General features: G+C 52.1%; 1 protein-coding gene across 2 annotated transcripts in view; it reads right to left on the bottom strand.

Annotated features, from left to right (window-relative positions):
* LRRK2 (leucine rich repeat kinase 2) overlaps positions 1-19,011 on the bottom strand; it is a 321,822-nt gene that overhangs the window by 82,197 nt on the left and 220,614 nt on the right. For both annotated transcript variants that reach the window (XM_069765011.1, XM_069765012.1), the window contains exons 40-42: positions 18,535-18,635; positions 11,418-11,608; positions 2,936-3,096 (exon numbers count right to left, since the gene is read on the bottom strand). In XM_069765011.1, the coding sequence (XP_069621112.1) occupies positions 2,936-3,096; positions 11,418-11,608; positions 18,535-18,635 (453 nt within the window). The remainder of the gene's footprint in view (positions 1-2,935; positions 3,097-11,417; positions 11,609-18,534; positions 18,636-19,011) is intronic.

Raw genomic sequence — 19,011 nt, 5'->3', positions numbered from 1 at the left:
CTGGATTCGGATAGGTAGACCCTTGAGAATCCTTTCCCAGTGACAAAGGGTGAGAAAGATGGCTCGAATCTTGAGGACGTTGATCGGCAAAGAAGACTCCTACGCGGAACACTGAACAGTCAGGAGATGAAACACCGCACCCCAGCCGAGATTGCTGGCGTCCGTCGTCACCACCTGCCAGTGAACTAGAAGGAAGGACCTGCCCTGGGAGATGAAAGGTGACGTCAGCCACCAGCTGAGTGACCGTTTGACCCGGGGAGAGAGTCGAATCGGACGATCCAGGGAGAAGACAGACCTGTCCAACTGGTACAGGATGGCCTGCCGAAGAGGTCGTCAATGAAATTGGGCAAAGGGAATCGCCTCCAATGTTGCAACCATCCTTCCCAGAACCTTCAAGGACGATCGGAAGGAGGGAAACGGAGGACCCTGGAGCAAGCGTACGTCCCGACGAAGGATGGCTCGCTTGTCTTTGGGAAGGAAGACTTTGGTCTGACGAGTGTCGAAGAGCATGCCCAGAAAGACGAGGCACTGGGAAGGAACAAGACAGGATTTCTTCCTGTTGACAAGCCACCCGAAACGGGCTAGATTGTCGAGGACAATGGACAGGCTCTCGTGAGCCTGAGAAAAGGATGGAGCCTTGATGAGGATGTCGTCGAGGTACGGAAAACGTACCAGTCCCCTGACCCTCAAGATGGCTATCAGTGCCGCCATGATCTTCGTGAAAACCCCGGGAGCGGTTGCGAGACCGAATGGCAGGGCGACTAATTGAAAATGGTCCTGGAGCACCGCAAAGCGCAGGAATCGGTGATGTCCCGGGAATATCGGGACGCGGAGGTAGGCGTCCCGAATATCTATGGAACACAGGAATTCCTGGGCCTCCATGGAAGCAATTACTAAACGAAGGGATTCCATCTTGAAGGGTCTCAGACGAACTCTCTTGTTCAGCAATTTGAGATCCAGAATGGGACGAACCTTGCCGTCTTTTTTCGGTATCACAAAAAGATTTGAATAGAAACCTGTGAACCGTTCTTTTTCTGGAACGGGAACGATTACCCCGGGCTCAAGGAGGGAAGTGATGGCTGCAAAGAAACCCGGAACTAGAGCGGGATCTCTTGGAGGGCGAGACTCTAAGTAAAGATCCCGGGACCGTGAAATGAACTCTATTTTGTATCCTGAGGATACCACTTCACTGACCCATGCGTCCTCCACTGAGGAGATCCAGACGTCTCTGAAGAAAAGGAGACGGCCGCCCAGCTTGGGAGGTGCGCTGGAGTCTAGCAGGGAGTAATGCCGAGGTGGATCTTCCAGTCCCAGACCGGGAAGATCTACCCTGGGAGTAGCGGGGACACCAGGAAGGGGTGGATCTAAAGGATACCGCCTTCTTCTCTTGACGTACCTGCGGCCTCTGCTACTGCTGTGAAAAGGAGTTTGACGCCACAAAGCGACAAAAAGGCCGAAAGGACCGGAATTGCCACCTAGGAGGAGGCCAGCGAGGCTTGGACTGGGGAAGAAGGGAGCTTGTGCCCCTGGTAGCGACCTTAATAATTTGGTCCATCTTGGAACCGAAGAGACGAGATCCCTGAAAAGGCAGACTGGTAAGGGACTTTTTTGATGACAAATCCGCCTGCCAGGCCTTGAGCCAGACGGTACGACGGATGGCAACCACATTACTAGATGCCTGAGCGGAACAAGACGCGGAGTCCAGGGAAGAAGAGACCAAGTATTCCCCAGCGTGAGAAATCTGGGTGGCAAGTTCTGCCAGCTGTTCTGGTGGAGCTCCGGCCAGAATGCCCCGACGGAGTTGTTTGGTCCATTCGGATATAGACTTCGAAACCCAGATGGAAGCAAAGGCCGGGCATAGGGCAGAAGCGGCCGCTTCGAAGGCCGACTTAGCAAAGGACTCTATGAATTTATCGTTGGAATCTTTCAGAGACGCTCCGTCAGACAGTGGGAAGACTGTGTTGGTGGAAAGTCTAGAAACTGGCGGATCCACAGAGGGAGAAGTCCAGTTGACGGTGAGATCTGGGGAAAAAGGATATAGGACGCCAAGGCGCTTTCCTCTTTGAAAACCACCTGGTCTGCGGGTTTCGTAGAGGAATCTTTAATGCCACAGGTCTGATTGATTGCTCCGATGAGACTCTGAACCATATCCCTCATGCTATCAATTTGGTTCGAATCCAGCTCCAAATTATCCTCTGAAGTCGCATCAGAGAAAGCTTCGCCTGACTCAGGTGAGGAGGATCGGGGAGAAACCGATCGCAGAGAAGGACCGTGTGGCAAGATGGAATGGGAAGAGGACTCAGACCGACGTTCCTGTCTGGATCTTTTGCGGCCTATAATGGGAGGCTCGGATGGAGGTTTTTGCGACCCGCTGGCTATTGCGGGAGTCTGCAGGGGCAACCTATCAAGCATGGACACAAGGGTCTGGGACACCCGAGTTAGTTTCCCTACCGATTGTGACAAGGCAGAAGCCAAGCTTGGGGTGGAGGTATCACTCAAGCGGAGCAGCAGGGGGATCCTGGGCGGTGGGAACAATAGGGTTGCTGCAAACCTGACAGAGGACAGAGGCAGGCGTGTACTACGGAGGACACAGAATGAACTTCAATCCAATATTGCGGCCAGCATGCAGCCAGCAGGTAAGGAAAGAGTGAATCAAACACCCGAAAACTCCGCCCATATGACCGAAAACCGGTCCCGCCAAATTCAGGTGACAGGTTCGCTTTAACTGGGTTTGCCAAGATTTGCCCTATATATACCAATATCAATGTTTGTCCCTCTGCATGCTGGAGCAATTTGGAATCTTTCAGGTCAAGGTGGAAAAAATCTGAGCATTTTAAGACTGTGTTTCATGTACAATATATATTTACACAGAAACCACAGAGAATGTTACTTTATGCTTTAGCAAGGTCTATGGTTAAGATGGGATCATCATTACCTGGGGTGCCTTCTGAAGTTTTGATCCCCATTCTGCAACAATATTGAGCAATGCCATAGTCTGCAATCTTAGCAATAACTTCACAACTTGGATGTAACGTAAACAGCAGAACATTGTGAGGTTTTAAATCTCGATAAATGATCATAGATGAATGAAGGTACCTATGACATGAGGACAAAGAGAATACAACTTTTGGAAAAAACAATACAGTTCAAATGCATAATATAAGCCAACAAACTGGAGCAATAAATCACTGGATATGTTAATTGTTTAAATTAGTAATTACCGTACATACAGAGAATCTCAGAGAATGATTGCGTTGTATGCAAAAATCTTCAGTTACGACTTGTATAAAATGTAAAAAAGCACTAAATTTACCTTTTTAGCAAACTAAAAGAGAATTTAATATAACTAACAAACTTAATGTGAGAACTAGAACAGGGGGAGTTACAATCATGATAAGTTAGAAAAGGTTAATATAATAGTTTGCTGTCTGATTAGAGTGAATGTATATATATATATATATATATATATATATATACTTGTTCAGAGAATGAGGGAACGGTATAGAAGATGCATGATCTAAACATTTGCAAAAAAAAAGACAGTTGAATCTACTGAACTTTAGAATGTAATAAGTAATAAAGAATGTCGCTAAAAATAGGGATTTTTGTGTGTACTCACCGTAAAATCCTTTTCTCCGAGCCACTCATTGGGGGACACAGGACCATGGGACACAGAACCATGGGTTATGCTGCTGTCACTAGGAGGCTGACACTAAGCGGAGACAAAAAAAGGTTAGCTCCTCCCCTGCAGTATACACCCTCATGCTGGCCTCCAGAGACCCAGTTCAGTGCAAAAGCAGTAGGATAATAACAATATATCAAGTAACATTAGCATATAACATGTCAAACAAACAGTCAAAGACCAAAAAAGGTAACGAGCCGTAAGGCTACAAGGGTGGGTGCTGTGTCCCCCAATGAGTGGCTCGGAGAAAAGGATTTTACGGTGAGTACACACAAAAATCCCTATTTCTCCTTCGCCTCATTGGGGGACACAGGACCATGGGACGTCCCTGGGATGGAAACAAAACAACCAAATAACTCCGTGTACCATCTGACTACAAATGCGCAATGGCCGCTTGCAGGATACGCCTGCCAAGGGCCGCGTCCGCAGAGGAATGGATGTGAACATTGTAATGCTTTGTGAAGGTATGCAGGCTGAACCACGTTGCGGCCTTGCAAACCTGCTCCGCTGTTGCCTGGTGCCGGATGGCCCAGGAAGCACCCATCGACCGAGTGGAGTGTGCTCTAATCCCCGCCGGGATAGGACTGCCCCTGACCCGATAGGATTCCTGGATAGCAGATCGGATCCATCTGGCTATCGTGGATTTAGACGCAGCGAAACCCTTTCTGTGACCCTCCGGGAGCACGAAAAGGGCGTCCGATTTTCTGAAATGAGCCGTTCTGGAAATGTACCTCCTGAGGGCCCGTACCACGTCCAGAGTATGGAGAGCCTTCTCGACCCTATGCTTGGGCTGCGGGCAAAAAGAAGGAAGGATGATGTCCTCGTTAAGATGAAAAGATGAGACCACCTTCGGAAGAAACACCGGGGAAGGGCGTAGGACCACTTTATCCTGATGAAAGGCCAGGAACGGTGCCCGGCAGGACAAAGCGGTGAGCTCTGAAACCCTTCTGATGGACGTCACCGCTACCAGGAAGGCAACCTTCCATGAGAGGACAGAGAGCGGAACGTCTTGAAGGGGTTCGAACGGAGGCTCCTGAAGAACCCCCAGGACCAAGTTGAGATCCCAGGTTTCTAACGGCATCCTGTAAGGAGGAACCACATGGGAGACTCCCTGAATGAAGGTCTTAACTTGAAGGTTGGCGGCGATCCTGCGCTGGAACAGCACGGATAACGCTGAGATCTGGCCTTTGAGGGAACTCAGAGCCAATCCGGAGTCCAGACCGGACTGAAGGAAATTCAAGATGCAAGGGATAGAGAAAACGAGCGGGGGGAGCCCTCGGAGCCTGCACCATGAGAAGAAGGTTTTCCAGACTCGGTGATAAATGGAGGCGGAAGACGCCTTTCGAGCACTTAACATGGTGGGAATGACCTGCTGAGAGAAACCGGCACGAGTTAGAATCCAGGTTTCAACAGCCACGCCATTAAACGTAGGGCCCCTGAGCTCTGGTGGCAGATCGGACCTTGGCAAAGTAGGTCTGGGCGGTCTGGTAACCGCCAAGGGACGTCGGCTACGAGCTGAACGAGTTCCGCGTACCAAGCGCGGCGTGGCCAATCTGGGGCGACCAGAATGACCGGAACCCCCTCCGTCTTGATCTTTCGGATCACCTTCGGCAGTAAGGGAAGTGGAGGAAACACGTATGTGAGTTGAAACTGATGCCACGGGAATATCAGCGCGTCCACTCCGATAACCTGGGGATCTCGAGACCGAGCAATGAAGTTGTGAACCTTGGCGTTCAATCTGGACGCCATCAGATTCACGTCCGGGGTCCCCCAGCGAAGACAGATCTGTCGAAAGACCTCTGGGTGGAGTTCCCACTCCCCCGAGGCAAGGCCCTGGCGGCTTAGGAAGTCCGCCGCCCAGTTCTCGACTCCCGGAATGTGCACCGCAGAGATGATGGAATGGTTGGCTTCGGCCCAACGAAGGATGTGGGAGACTTCCTGCATCGCCGCCCTGCTGCGGGTACCCCCCTGGTGGTTGATGTAAGCCACCGCCGTGACGTTGTCCGATTGGACTCGTATCGGGTGACCCGCGAGCAGGGTGTGAAAGCGACTCAGGGCAAGTCTGATAGCACGAATCTCCAGGATGTTGATGGGGAGCCTGGATTCCTGAACTGTCCAACGGCCCTGGGCAGAGTGGTGAAGAAACACCGCTCCCCAGCCGAGAAGACTGGCGTCGGTAGTTACCACTAACCAGCGGATCGGGAGGAAGGACTTCCCCTGGAGAAGAGATTGACCCAGGGTCCACCATACGAGAGATTGTCTGACCCGCGGGGACAGGGGACAAGGGCGGTCGAGAGATGGGAGACTCCTGTCCCAGTTGCCCAGCAAAGCCTGTTGCAAGGGGCGGAGATGGAGTTGAGCGAAAGGGACCGCTTCGATTGCTGCAACCATCTTTCCCAGAATCTTCATGGAGAACCGAATGGTTCGCGGGCGAGAATGACAGAGCGTACGGGCTCCCTGCTGAAGCGCTTGGGCCTTGGACCGAGGAAGCAAGACCAGCCCCCTTGAAGTGTCCAGGATCATTCCCAGAAAGGCGATCCGACGGGCAGGAACGGGAGAGGACTTGTCCAAGTTGATCAACCAGCCCAGGCGCGAAAGAGAATCCAGGGTAATGTGGACGCTTGACTCGCAGGCCTGAAAAGACGGCCCCTTTATGAGGAGATCGTCTAAGTAAGGTAACACGACGACTCCTCGAGAATGAAGGATGGCCATGACAGCCGCCATGACCTTTGTGAATACCCTGGGCGCTGTGGCAAGACCGAAGGGTAAGGCCGTGAACTGGAAGTGGTGCTCCCGAACGGCAAAGCGGAGGAACCTCTGATGAGGCGGGAATATCGGAATGTGAAGATAGGCATCCTTGATGTCTATCGATGCCAAAAATTCCCCTCTTTCCATCGACGAGATGACCGATCTGAGTGATTCCATCCTGAAGTGCCGTACTCTTACGCACTTGTTCAGGAGCTTCAGATCCAAAATGGGGCGCACTTTTCCGTCCTTCTTTGGCACGACGAAGAGGTTTGAGTAGAAACCTTTGAACCTCTCGTGCTCCGGGACCGGAACAATGACCCCGCTTTGGCGGAGGGAGTGAATGGCGCAAAGGAGGGCGCGAGACTGAGCTCCCGAGCTGGGGAGACGAGAGGGGAAAAACCGAGTTGGAGGAGGCGTGGAGAACTCTATTTTGTAACCAGACGATACCAGATCCCTGACCCATTCGTCGTGAATGACGGAGAGCCAGGCTTGCTGAAAAAGGAGTAGACGTCCTCCTACTCTGGTGGTATCGACTGGCGCCGTTCCCGAGTCATTGAGACGGGAATCTGGGGGTCTCGAACCTCTGGTTCTGGACTGCCTCGGCTTCCCTCGCCAGGAAGGATTCGGCCTGAAGGAGGGACGAGCGTCTCTGTCTGTGCGAGTGGATCGGTCTGATCTGAGAAGACCGGTAGAATTGGACCAGGCTGGGCTGGTACGAAAGGGCCGAAAACGAAAGTAAGGCTGGCGCTGGAAGGTCGCCTTGGGCCTCTGTTGGGGAAGGAACTTGCTCTTTCCCCCTGTAGCGTCGGAAATCAGCTGGTCAAGCTTTTCACCGAAAAGGCGCCCACTTTGAAAAGGGAGAGAGATCAGAGATTTTTTAGAGGAGGAATCTGCGCGCCACTCTCTGAGCCAAAGAGCCCTTCTGATAGAGATGGCGTTAGAAGCCGCCGATGCTGCGCAATTCGCTGCATCGAGGGAGGCGTACATTACGTAATCGCTAGCCATGGCTATCTGTTTAGCCAGGTCCGCCATCTCAGACGGGAGGTCCTGTTCATGAATGGATTTCGCTAGAGCATCCGCCCAGGAAACCATTGCCTTGGTCACCCAAGCCGCGGCGAAGGAGGGGGACAGGGAAGAGCCTGAGGCTTCGTACACTGAGCGAGCTAGAGAATCTAGCTGGCGTTCAGAGGGACTCTTAATTGAGGCGCCGTCTGGGACTGAAAGAAGCGTTTTAGAAGCCAGGCGTGAGACCAGAGGATCTACTATAGGGGGATCCGTCCAGTCTTTCACGAGATCTGCTGAGAAGGGATACTTCGATACCAGATCCTTCTTACACGAGAAACGCTTATCTGGACGCTCCCTGTGTCGTCTGACTATATCCAGAAAAGCTGGGTGAGAGGCAAAAGTTTTGTGGGAACGCTTGTTTCTGGTAAAAGAGACCGCGTGTTCCGGAGCGGAATTAGAGTCATCATCCACCTTAAGTGCGTGATTGACTGCTACAATGAGGGAGTCAACCGTAGCTCTGAACTCCGGAGACTCCGGGTCCAATGATACCTCGGACTCATGTTCAGAGTCGTGAACGCTGGGAGCCCCCAAAGAGGGTGAGCGAGAGGTGGAGCTGCCAGAGTCTGAGTGGCGAGGTGAGCGCTCAGGAGAGGAAGTGCGGGTCCGTTTTCTAGATGACCGTGCCTTTTTATGGAGAGAGCAGCCCCTGCTGGCCGACGATTCCCCTGCTACGGAGGGATCTCTTAGGACCTGTAACGGATTGCCCCGTTCCCCGGGAGGATTTTGAATGGATTTGATGGCGTTGGCTAAAAAATCCACGGACTGCGAAAGTGAAGCGACCCACAGGGGGGGACTAGGTACACCGGAGTCGGTGGCGGTGGAGGGCTCCTGGGCACATGGGGCATCGCAGGCAGAGCAGAGGGGAGAGCTTTGAGGACGAGGAAGTGGAGCCTGGCAGGTGGTACACGCAGAAAAAAAGGTCGAATGCACCTTTGAGGATTTTTTAGTAATCTTAGACTGAGACATGGTGTACACTAATGCCAGATAGGGTCTAGCCTAAGGAAGCGAGGTCGGCGCTGCAGGAAAGAGCTGACGGTCTCCTTACCCTGGTCCTGTGTCCCACAGAGAGAGAGAGAGGCGGCAGGAGGATTAGGCGACAGCTGGCGTGCACAGCGCTGCACGTGGAGGACGCTGCGGCTGGAAAACCAGAAGCTGCGGCGTGCAGAGAGATCCAAGATGGCCGCCGAGACCTGGGGGAGAGATCTCTCACACAGCGAGAAGCGCCAGGACCGGGGGGCGGAGCCGCGCGATGACGCGAAAAGGGGGCGGAGCCTATCGGGAAGCGCCGGGGACTAAATTTGCGGCTTCGGCCGCTGATGCCGGGACAACAAAGGGGGCCCAGGAATAACGTGTGCCACTAGTAAGGGGGAGCCCTCCGAACCGCAGAGCCGGCGCCACCCCTCCCCCCCCCCCATTCCACAAGACACTTACCCTGAAGGAGCAGCGCACCAGGGGCTGAGGTAGGAGTGTCTGGGGTGAAGAAAAACAGGGACGGTGCAGGGGTTGGGAAGCCTCCATCCACCAGCCCCCGAAAGGGGGGTGGAGAGGAACCGTCCACCACCTGAATCAGCCGCATGCAGTGGTGATGCAGGGTGTGCTGCACGGACGCCACGGGTACTAGTGCCTCTGTACAGCCGAGGGTGAAACCTGGTGGACAGGGCAGTCCGGCAATAAAAAAGCCTGGCTGCAGAAGAGGGTACTGGAGGTAAAACACCAGTGCTCGTCTGAACAAAGTGGGGAGATCGGTGCCCTATTAGGAAAAAAAAAAACCGTCGCCCCAAAAAGGTCAGCTCAGGCAGTGGCTCCCACGTCGCAGGAGAGGATACGGTGAGGTGAAACTCCCGTGCTCGCCTGTTGTTGGTTCGGGGGAGATCGGACCATGAAAGAATCCGTCGCCCCCTTCGTCCGGGTAGAATTAAAAAAACAGTGTGCCTCCTACGGACACTAAGCTTGAACTGGGTCTCTGGAAGCCAGCATGAGGGTGTATACTGCAGGGGAGGAGCTAACCTTTTTTTGTCTCAGCTTAGTGTCAGCCTCCTAGTGACAGCAGCATAACCCATGGTCCTGTGTCCCATGGTCCTGTGTCCCCCAATGAGGCGAAGGAGAAAGTATGATTTACATGTTGTAACATGACCTGTAAATGAAGTAAAATCATTATTATTTAGAAAAAACAAAATCAACATTAAAAAGGGGGTTGTCCACTGCTCATACAACTCCGCCTGAATCCCTATATTTCTCCCCCCCAGTAAAATAATACTTATACTCACCTCTGATGCCTATACCGTGTAGGCACTGGTTCTCCTGGGGCTTGTGTGACATTATGCAATGCGATCCCTGAGGCCGATCAGCTCTGGCTTCACTCTCTACTCAAGACATCTGGAGTAAATCTGAGCTGCTGCCCTCTCACTTTCCCTGGTACTGATTGGCTGCAAGGATCATGTGACATAATGTCACACGAGCCCCAGGAGTGGCAATGGGAGGAACGCTAAAACAGCGCCAGCACCGCAGGGGGAAACATGGGGATTCAGAAGGGATTATACAATTAGTGGACAACCATTTTAAAAGGGGTATTCCCAAGTTGTCTCTTGTGCAGCTCGGAGCTATGTAGTCTCATTACTTTCTTGTTGCTTAAGGGGCAGGTACTCATCCATGAATAACACTTCTGGTCAGGAGCTCCAACTTGCTATTACACATTAACGGTTTGTCAGTATGTGTTCTACACTGTTCTTACCATATTTACATTTAGGAATAACAGGGCATGGAAACAAGCACGAGACTCAGGAAAGTGGAAGCCCTGATTAAAAGCACTGCTATGGAAACTGCACATGCTGGCACCCATTGTGATGCTACAGGACTGATAAGAGAACCTTGGTTAGGGAGATGAGAGGGAAGGAAGGAAGGAGAGAAGCAGCTAAGGCTAGGTTCACATTGCGTTAGTGCAATCCGTTTAGCAGATACGCTAACGGAATGCGCTGGCGCAATGTCCAAAAAGGGTCCGAAGAACGGACCCTGAACGCTGCAAGCAGTGTTCGAGGTCCGTCCGAAAATAACGGGACATCGCTGACGCATGCCAAAAAAGGCATACGTTAGCGATGTGTTAGCGATCCGTTAGCACATTACAGTCAATGGGTGCGCTAACGGATCCGTTACATAGCGTTAATTGCGACAATTGCGCCATGTAACGGATTCCGTTAGCGAACACCCACTAACGCAATGTGAACCTAGCCTAACTGCTGTATGGTCCAACACATAAAAAATAACAGAAATAATAGCAGAAATAGAGGCACTGCTAGCACACCCTGCATTAATGCATTCAGGCAAACATAACTAGCAGATTGCCAGATATAGTGGTGTTCAGCTTGAGATAAAGCAGTGCAAAATTGTGAGCAAAAACAGCATGAAAAATTGAATGAGTGCGGCACATGAAGCACTTTGTAATGGTCTTTCCATGAGGAGCGTAGATATAAAGAGGGAAGAGACAGCTACTTTGCGTAAACTACAATTCTTCTGAGCCAAAAGAAGCATAACTTAAGCTAAACAGCTGTCCCATACTTTCTTCTTTATGCATTCTCTCCACATGTGACAACCACAATAAAGTGCTGCTTTTCACATACCACTGGTGACTGTCGCTCTCAATCAGTTTTTCATGCTGTTTTTGCTCATAACTTCTGTATGGAAATCAGTTGGTTGGATTGAGCTAAGTGAAATGTTAGGAGTTAACTCCTCTCCTGGAATGTAACGTTGGGGTACACTAGGCCAGCCTCATATTGTCTATGCAGGATATGGGCTTTCATTGCAGAAGAATGAAAGTAAATAGCAAAAGCAAGTCAATTACAAACTTGCTTATTTCTATGCTGTTTAATGAAAACAATTTAATAACATGAAAACACCCCTTAAAATTCATTATTTTTTTCACTTTTACCTGAGCCCGTCAGCAACATGAAGAGCTATTCTGTGCTGAAGAGTTCGAGTCAGGCTACTGCTGTCCTGCTGAAGCAGATGATCAAGGGAACCTTTTGGAGCAAGTTCCATTACTAGCATTCTAGGTCGAACCCCAGCTGCAAGTAAACACACTAGGCTTGGGTGATGGAGATGACTAAGAACTGTCAGTTCCTGGAATGACAATGATATTACATGAGTGTATGATTTTAGTAATCCTATCATGTTATTTAAGGACACCTGACAACAGAAAAAACATTATTAACCTGCAGATATGGGGTTGATTTGCAGGTTTATAGAATTACTGCCCATTGCCTGCACGTAGCCGAACGCTGTGGGGAGAAAAACAGGATTTTTGGTTGCTTACCGTAAAATCTGTTTCTTGAAGCCTCCATTGGGGGACACAGGAACCATGGGTGTATGCTGCTGCCACTAGGAGGCTGACACTATGCAAATAAAAAAAAGTTAGCTCCTCCTCTGCAGTATACACCCCACCGACTGGCATCATGCTCTTCAGTTAGTGAGAAAGCAGTAGGAGATAAGTAGCAAGGTTGAAAAACCATAACCACAAACTTGAGAACTGTAAACGTGAGAACAGTCATAGAACAGATAACAAACATTGGGAGGGAGCTGTGTCCCCCAATGGAGGCTTCAAGAAAAACAGACTTCCATCAGGTCAGAGGACTCACCACTGCCACCTGCAAGATCCTTCTGCCTAGGCTGGCGTCCGCCGAAGCGTAGTAATGGATCTTGTAAAATTTGGCGAACGTGTGGATGGAAGACCAAGTTGCCACTTTGCAAAGCTGTAGGGCGGAAGCCCAGTGGTGCACCGCCCAGGAGGCGCCGACTGCCCGGGTAGAGTGAACCTTAATCCCAGGAGGGGGCACTCTGTTCTTGACCCGGTAAGCCTCCAAAATTGCCATTCTGATCCAGCGAGCAATAGTCGCTTTAGAAGTCGGCTGGCCTCTGCGCGTGCCATCAGGAATGACGAAAAAGGAATCCGTCTTCCGGAAAGTGGACGTTCTATCCCGGTAGATCCTCACTGCCCTGACGAGGTCCAGCCTGTTCAACGATCATTCCAGGGGGATGAGCCGGAGCTGGACAAAAGGAAGGTAGAACGATATCCTCGTTGAGGTGGAAAACCACCTTAGGAAGGCAGGAAGGCAGAGGCCTGAGGACCGCCTTGTCCTGGTGAATGTCCAAGTACGGAGGTCGGCAGGACAGGGCCGCCAACTCGGAAAAACGGCAGATAAAGGTGATGGCCACAAGAAAGACCACCCTCAAAGATAGAACTGACAGGGGAATCTCCTTGAGAGGCTCAAAGGGGGAAACCCTCAGAATGTCCAGAACCAGGTTTACATCCCATGAATCCACGGGGGCCCTGTACGGAGGGACAGCGTGGGCTACTCCTTGAAGGAAGGTCTTAATCTGTGGCCGAGAAGCTAAAGTCTTCTGAAAGAGGATGGAAAGCGCAGAGACCTGGCCCTTCAGGGAACTAAGAGCCAGGCCCGAATCCAGTCCTGCCTGAAGGAAGGTCAAAATGGAAGGCAGGGAAAAGGACATAGGTGAAACGCAGTTGGACTAGCACCAACGAAAGTAAGCCTTCCAGGTACGATAGTAGATCCTGGAAGATGAAGGCTTCCGAGCCTGAATCACGGTGTGAATCACCCGGTCCGAAAGGCCGGACGCTCTGAGAACTGCGGTCTCAACAGCCACGCCGTTAAACTGAGCGACCAAGAATTCGGGTGGCAGATCGGACCCTGAGACAGCAGATTGGGCCTGTCTGGAAGGCGCCAGGGAGCGTCCGCAAGAAGATTGACGAGCTCCGCAAACCAAGCACTCCTGGGCCAATCCGGGGCGATCAGAATGACCGGCACCTTTTCCGCTTTGCTCTTTTTCAACAGTTTGGGAAGTAATGGAAGGGGTGGCAACAGGTAGGGCAGCACGAACTGTGACCAAGGAATAGCCAGAGCATTGACGCCCACTGCAAGAGGATCGCAAGACCTGAAGATGAACTGCAGAATCTTCCTGTTCATTCAAGACGCCGAGAGATCCACGTCCGGAGTCCCCCATCGAAGAAAAATCTTGATGGAAGACCTCCGGATGCAAGGACCATTCCCCTGCCGCGAGGTCCTCGCGGCTGAGGAAGTCGGCGGCCCAATTGTCCACGCCGGGGATATACCCCGTGGATATCACCGGGGCCGTTGTCTCCGCCCAAAGTAGGATCTTGGATACCTCAGCAAGGGCCAAGTAGCTCAGAGTCCCCCACTTGAAGATTGACATATGCCACAGCCGTGGCGTTGTCAGTCTGGATCCGGATTGGCAGACCCCTGAGAATCCTTTCCCAGTGGCGGAGGGACAGTAAAGGTGGCCCGAATCTCGAGGACATTGATCGGCGGAGCCGACTCCTGCGCCGACCAACGGCCCTGAACCGTGAGGTGGCGAAAAACCGCACCCCAGCCGAGGAGGCTGGCGTCCGTCGTCACCACTTACCAGAGAACTGGAAAGAAGGACCTGCCCTGGGAGATGAGAGGTGACATCAGCCACCAGTTGAGAGACCGTTTGACCCGAGAAAAGAATCGGATCGGACGAACCAGGGAGAAGACAGACCTGTCACACTGAGACAGAATGGCTTGCTGAAGGGGTCGCGAATGAAATTGGGCAAAGGGAATCGCTTCCAATGTTGATACCATCCTCCCCAGAACGTTCATGGCCGGTCGGAGGGAGGGAAGCCGAGGACCCTGGAGCAAGCGTATGTCCCGACAAAGAGAGGATCTCTTGTCTTTGGGAAGGAAGACTTTGGTCTGACAAGTGTCGAAGAGCATGCCCAGAAAGATGAAGCGCTGAGAAGGAATAAGGCAGGACTTCTTCCGGTTGACCAGCCACCCGAAACGGCTAGGGTGTCGAGAACGACGGACAGACTTTCGTGAGCCTGAGAAAAGGACGGAGCCTTAATGAGGATGTCGTCGAGGTATGGAAATAGGACCAGGCCTCTGACTCTCAAGATGGCCAACAGCGCCGCCATGATCTTCGTGAATACCCTTGGAGCGGTAGTGAGACCGAACGGCAGGGCGACGGATTGAAAATGTACCGGGAGCACCGCAAAGCGCAGGAATCGGTGACGTCCGGGAAATATCGGGACATGGAGGTAGGCGTCCTGAATATCTATGGAACACAGAAATTCTTGAGCCTCCATGGGAGCAATTACTGAACGAAGGGATCCCATCCCGAAGTGCCTCAGACGAACTCTCCTGTTCAGTAATCTGAGGTCCAGAATGGGGCGAACCTTGCCGTCTTTTTTTCGGTACCCCAAAAAGGTTCGAGTAGAAACCTGTGAACCGTTCTTTTTCTGGGACGGGAACGATTTCCCCGGCTTTGAGAAGAGAAGCGATGGCTGCGAAGAAACCCGGAACTAGAGCGGGATCTCTGGGAGGTCGGGATTCGAAGAAACGATCCCGGGGTCGTGAAAACGAACTCTATCTTGTATCCCGAGGATACAACTTCCCTGACCCATGCATCCTCTACTGCGGAGGTGCAGACGTCCCTGAAAAAGAGAAGACGGCCACCCAACCTGGGAGGTGGGTTGGGGTCTTGTCAGAGTCATGCTGAGGTGGATCTTCCAGTCCTGGCCTGGAGGATCTACCCGGAGAGTAGCGAGGACGCCAGGACAGAGTGGGCCAAAAGGGCACCGCTTTCTTCTCTTGACGTGCCTGAGGACTCTGGTGCTGCTGAGAAGGGAGGTTGGTGCCGTGAGGTGATGAAAAAAAGGCCGAAAGGACCGAAACTGCCGTCTTGCCGCGAGGCCCTAGGAGGAGGGCGACGAGGATTAGCCTGGGGGAGAGGAGACTTGTACCCCCGGTGGCGTCCTTAATGATTTGGTCCAGCATGGAACCAAAGAGACGTGAGCCCTGAAAGGGGAGACAGGTGCGGGACTTTTTGGAACATAAGTCTGCCTGCCAGGCCTTGAGCCAAACGGTCCGGCGGATGGTAACGGCATTGCTGGATGCCTGAGCCGCACAAGACGCGACATCCAGAGAGACGGAGACCAGGTATTCACCCGCGTGGGAAATCTGGATGGCAAGCTCCGCCAGTTGCACAGTAGGCGCTCTGTCCAGGATATCTCGACGGAGTTTTTGGCCCATTTGGAAGGGATTTCGAAACCCAGGTGGAAGCGAAAACTGGGCATTTGAAGCGGCTGCAGCTGCCTCAAAGGCTGACTTCGCAAAGGATTCTATAACTATCGTTAGAGTCCTTCAGAGATGCTCCGCCGGACAGTGGAAGCACCGTGTTGGTGGAGAGCCTGGAAACGGGGATCCACCGAGGGAGAGACCGTCCAATTGGCAGTAAGTTCTGGAGAAAAACTTAGAAGGTGGTTTAGCCCGTCTAAACGAAACCGCCTGATCTGCGGGTTCCGTAGAGGGATCCATAATGCCACAGGTTTGGTTTATAGCTCCAATGAGATTCTGGACCATATCCCTCATGGTGGCGATTTGGTTAGAATCCAGCTCCGAGATGTCCTCCGAGGGCGCATCAGATAACGCCTCGCCTGATTCAGGGGAGAAGGATCGGGAGGACGCCGACCGCAGAGGGGGACCGTGTGGCGAGATGGAGCGAGAAGAGGACTCAGACCGACGTTCCTGTCTGGACCTTTTGCGGCTTATCAAGGAGGGCTCGGGCGGAGGCTCCTGCGACCCGCTGGCCACTGTGGGGGGCTGCGGAGGTAATCGGTCCAGCACGGATACCAGAAATTTTGAGACACCCGCGTTAGATCGGCCACCGAATGAGACAGAGAGAAAACCCAGCCTGGGATGGGCGTATCACTCTCGGGCGGACCGGCCGGAGGATCCTGGGCGGTAGGAACAATCGGGTCAGAAGAGGATGAAGTAGGAGGACGAGAGCGGGCCCCTTTAGTGTTAGACATTTTAGAGAGGTAAAAGAGGGTTAGGGGACAGAGGGCAGAGGGGAGTGTCAGTCTGCAATTGCAGAGCTACTCACGGCAGACGGATTGCGGAGTGAAGCTGTCCAGCTTGATGCATGGACCTCTGGCGAGGAGTGGTCCCTTAGGCAGGAGGGTGGAATGGCCTCCTGGCGCAATTTGGATCTGCGGCTGCCATGTATCCTGTTTGGAGGAGAGGGCTCATGGCTCGGGAGTCCCAAGATGGCGACGGTGGGCAGGGAAAAGAGGCGGTGCCTCAGTGCAATTGTCGGGCGGGAGAAAAGCCCGCCCGATGAAAGAGGGAAGGGGGCGGAGTCTGCCACCGGAAGTAGGCCCGGACAGAAGCCGGGGCCTAAATTAGGAATAGGAGACTGGCGGAGAAGGTCCGCGGCGTAGGCACAGAGCGCCGCATGAAGGAAGCAACGCGGTAGGTAAGCGACCGCAAACAGCGGCTGCATGCCCAAGCAGTGTGGCGACCTGGCAGGCCGCCACGCTGAGGGAGAAGGAATGGCCGCTACAGTGGACGGAGCTGCAGGGTGGAAAGATGCGGCGGCGGCACTGAGAAAAGGACCTGCCGCTTACAGCGGCCGGAGCAGGGAAAACGCAGGGGGCCGAAGCGATGCGACGGCTGGCAAAGCCGCCGCGCTGAGAGGAAAGAGACGGGCGCTTACAGCGCCGGAGCAGGGAAGTCGCAGGGGCCTGAAGCGTGTGGCAAGGCCGCGCTTACTGGGAGCATAGCGCGGTGACAGAAAAGAAGCGGCGCGGTAGTCCGAAAAGGCGGCCGCGCCGGACAAGAGAGGGCAGCCGCAGCCGGAATAGGTGCGGCGGCTGGGAAGAAACGTGACCCGCATAATGAACCCATTAACAGGCACCCCCTTTTTTGAGGATCCAGGGAAGCCGCAGAAAAAAAAAAAATAAAATAAATACTCACCTTAGACATCCCACGCCGGTACTAACCTGGAAAAAAGTGAGACGTCCAGGGAGCTGATGGACGTCCTCGTCTCCGCAACCGACAGGCTCTGGTGGGCGAGTGGGTGGGGGACGGAGCCAGGACCGGACTTCTAAGCACGCTTGTGTGCTAGGCTCTTGGTCCTGGAGAGGGATCTATGAGGATACGGGGTGGCAGTACACGCCGTACTCATAGTCCGTTTTGTGGGACTACAGGTGTGACTGCTCACCCTGTATCCCTCCGGAAACCTGAAAAGGAACGACGCACATTGAGGTAGATAAGGGTCTAATGAAAGACCCGTGTCCACCTCCTACTGACACTAAGCTAAACTGAAGAGCATGATGCCAGTCGGTGGGGTGTATACTGCAGAGGAGGAGCTAACTTTTTTTTATTTGCATAGTGTCAGCCTCCTAGTGGCAGCAGCATACACCCATGGTTCCTGTGTCCCCCAATGAGAGGCGATAAAGAAATAAACTTTATTCTACCTGGCAGAATCCTGGTCTCAGCCACGGGGCGGCGACGACACTGGTTCAGTCACCTGAACCGCATCCCTGTTCCTGACTGACACTGGCTCTGCATTAGAGGCGGCAGTCAGGATTGGGGGCATGGTTACAGTCGCCGCTCTGTATTTTCAGAGCAGTGACACCTAGCCCCAGTGCCATCCCCTTGACTGAAATCTAATGCTGCCAGGAGGAATAAAGTTAATTTTCTCCCCGCAACGTTTGGCTTCATGCAGGTACCGGACAGGTTGGTAACGCTATTAACCTGCAAATGAACCCCATATCTGCAGGTTAACAACATCTTTTCTGGAAACAAGTTCACTTTAACTCAGATCCAGCACAAAGTACATCAGCACTTGTAAGCCAAAACCAGGAGTGGGTGATAAATACAGAAGTGATGCATATGTTTCTATTATACTCTTCCTCTGACTGTTCCACTCCTGGTTTTGGCTTACACATACTGATGTAACATACTGACCACACACTGAGAACGTGGCCATAACAAGAGACCCATCAATCAACTCTAGTAGACCCTGAGAAGAGCTAGACTAACCCCTTGTCTGGCTACGTCTTTCAAAGGGAATCTGTCGCCACATTTGACCGATTTTACATAACAAAATAAGGAAAACAATTGAAGTCTATTATTTTTATGCAACTGTTAAAAGGATAAATAAGAGGTTTATAATGATAGATTTGCTCTACTTGGGTTTCTTACCTGCCTTAAAAGCCTTGGGGAAGTGTATTTGTTGAAAATTTTCACTGCTACATCTTTACCTCTATACACAGCCCTATAGACTGATCCAAAGCCACCGTCACCTGAAAGACACATTTATATGAATACTTGAATCTGTGGCCTCCTTGTCCACGTGTGACTTTAGTGTCTAAACTAGCAGTAGATGATTCTGGTGTTGACAGTTGGCAGAATCATTTGGAACAACTACAGAATCAGAAGGGAAGTTACATTGGAGGGAATACAGAGCATTTTTAGCGGATTTGTTAATACACGGAAATTGCAAATAATTTGAAGTGTTATGAGATGAAGTTGGCCTGTGAGATCATGACTGGTTTAGATATGCACAACTGATGAATTACCGTCTACTCAGTAACTGATAAAGATACACTTAGGGTACTGTCACACAGTGCAATTTTGATCGCTACGACGGCACGATTCGTGACGTTCGAGCGATATAGT

Source organism: Ranitomeya imitator, chromosome 4 (genome assembly GCF_032444005.1).
Source record: "Ranitomeya imitator isolate aRanImi1 chromosome 4, aRanImi1.pri, whole genome shotgun sequence".
NCBI classification, from domain to species: domain Eukaryota; kingdom Metazoa; phylum Chordata; class Amphibia; order Anura; family Dendrobatidae; genus Ranitomeya; species Ranitomeya imitator.
The sequence above is the reverse complement of the archived record's forward strand: the minus strand, read 5'-3'. Positions and strand labels throughout refer to the sequence as shown.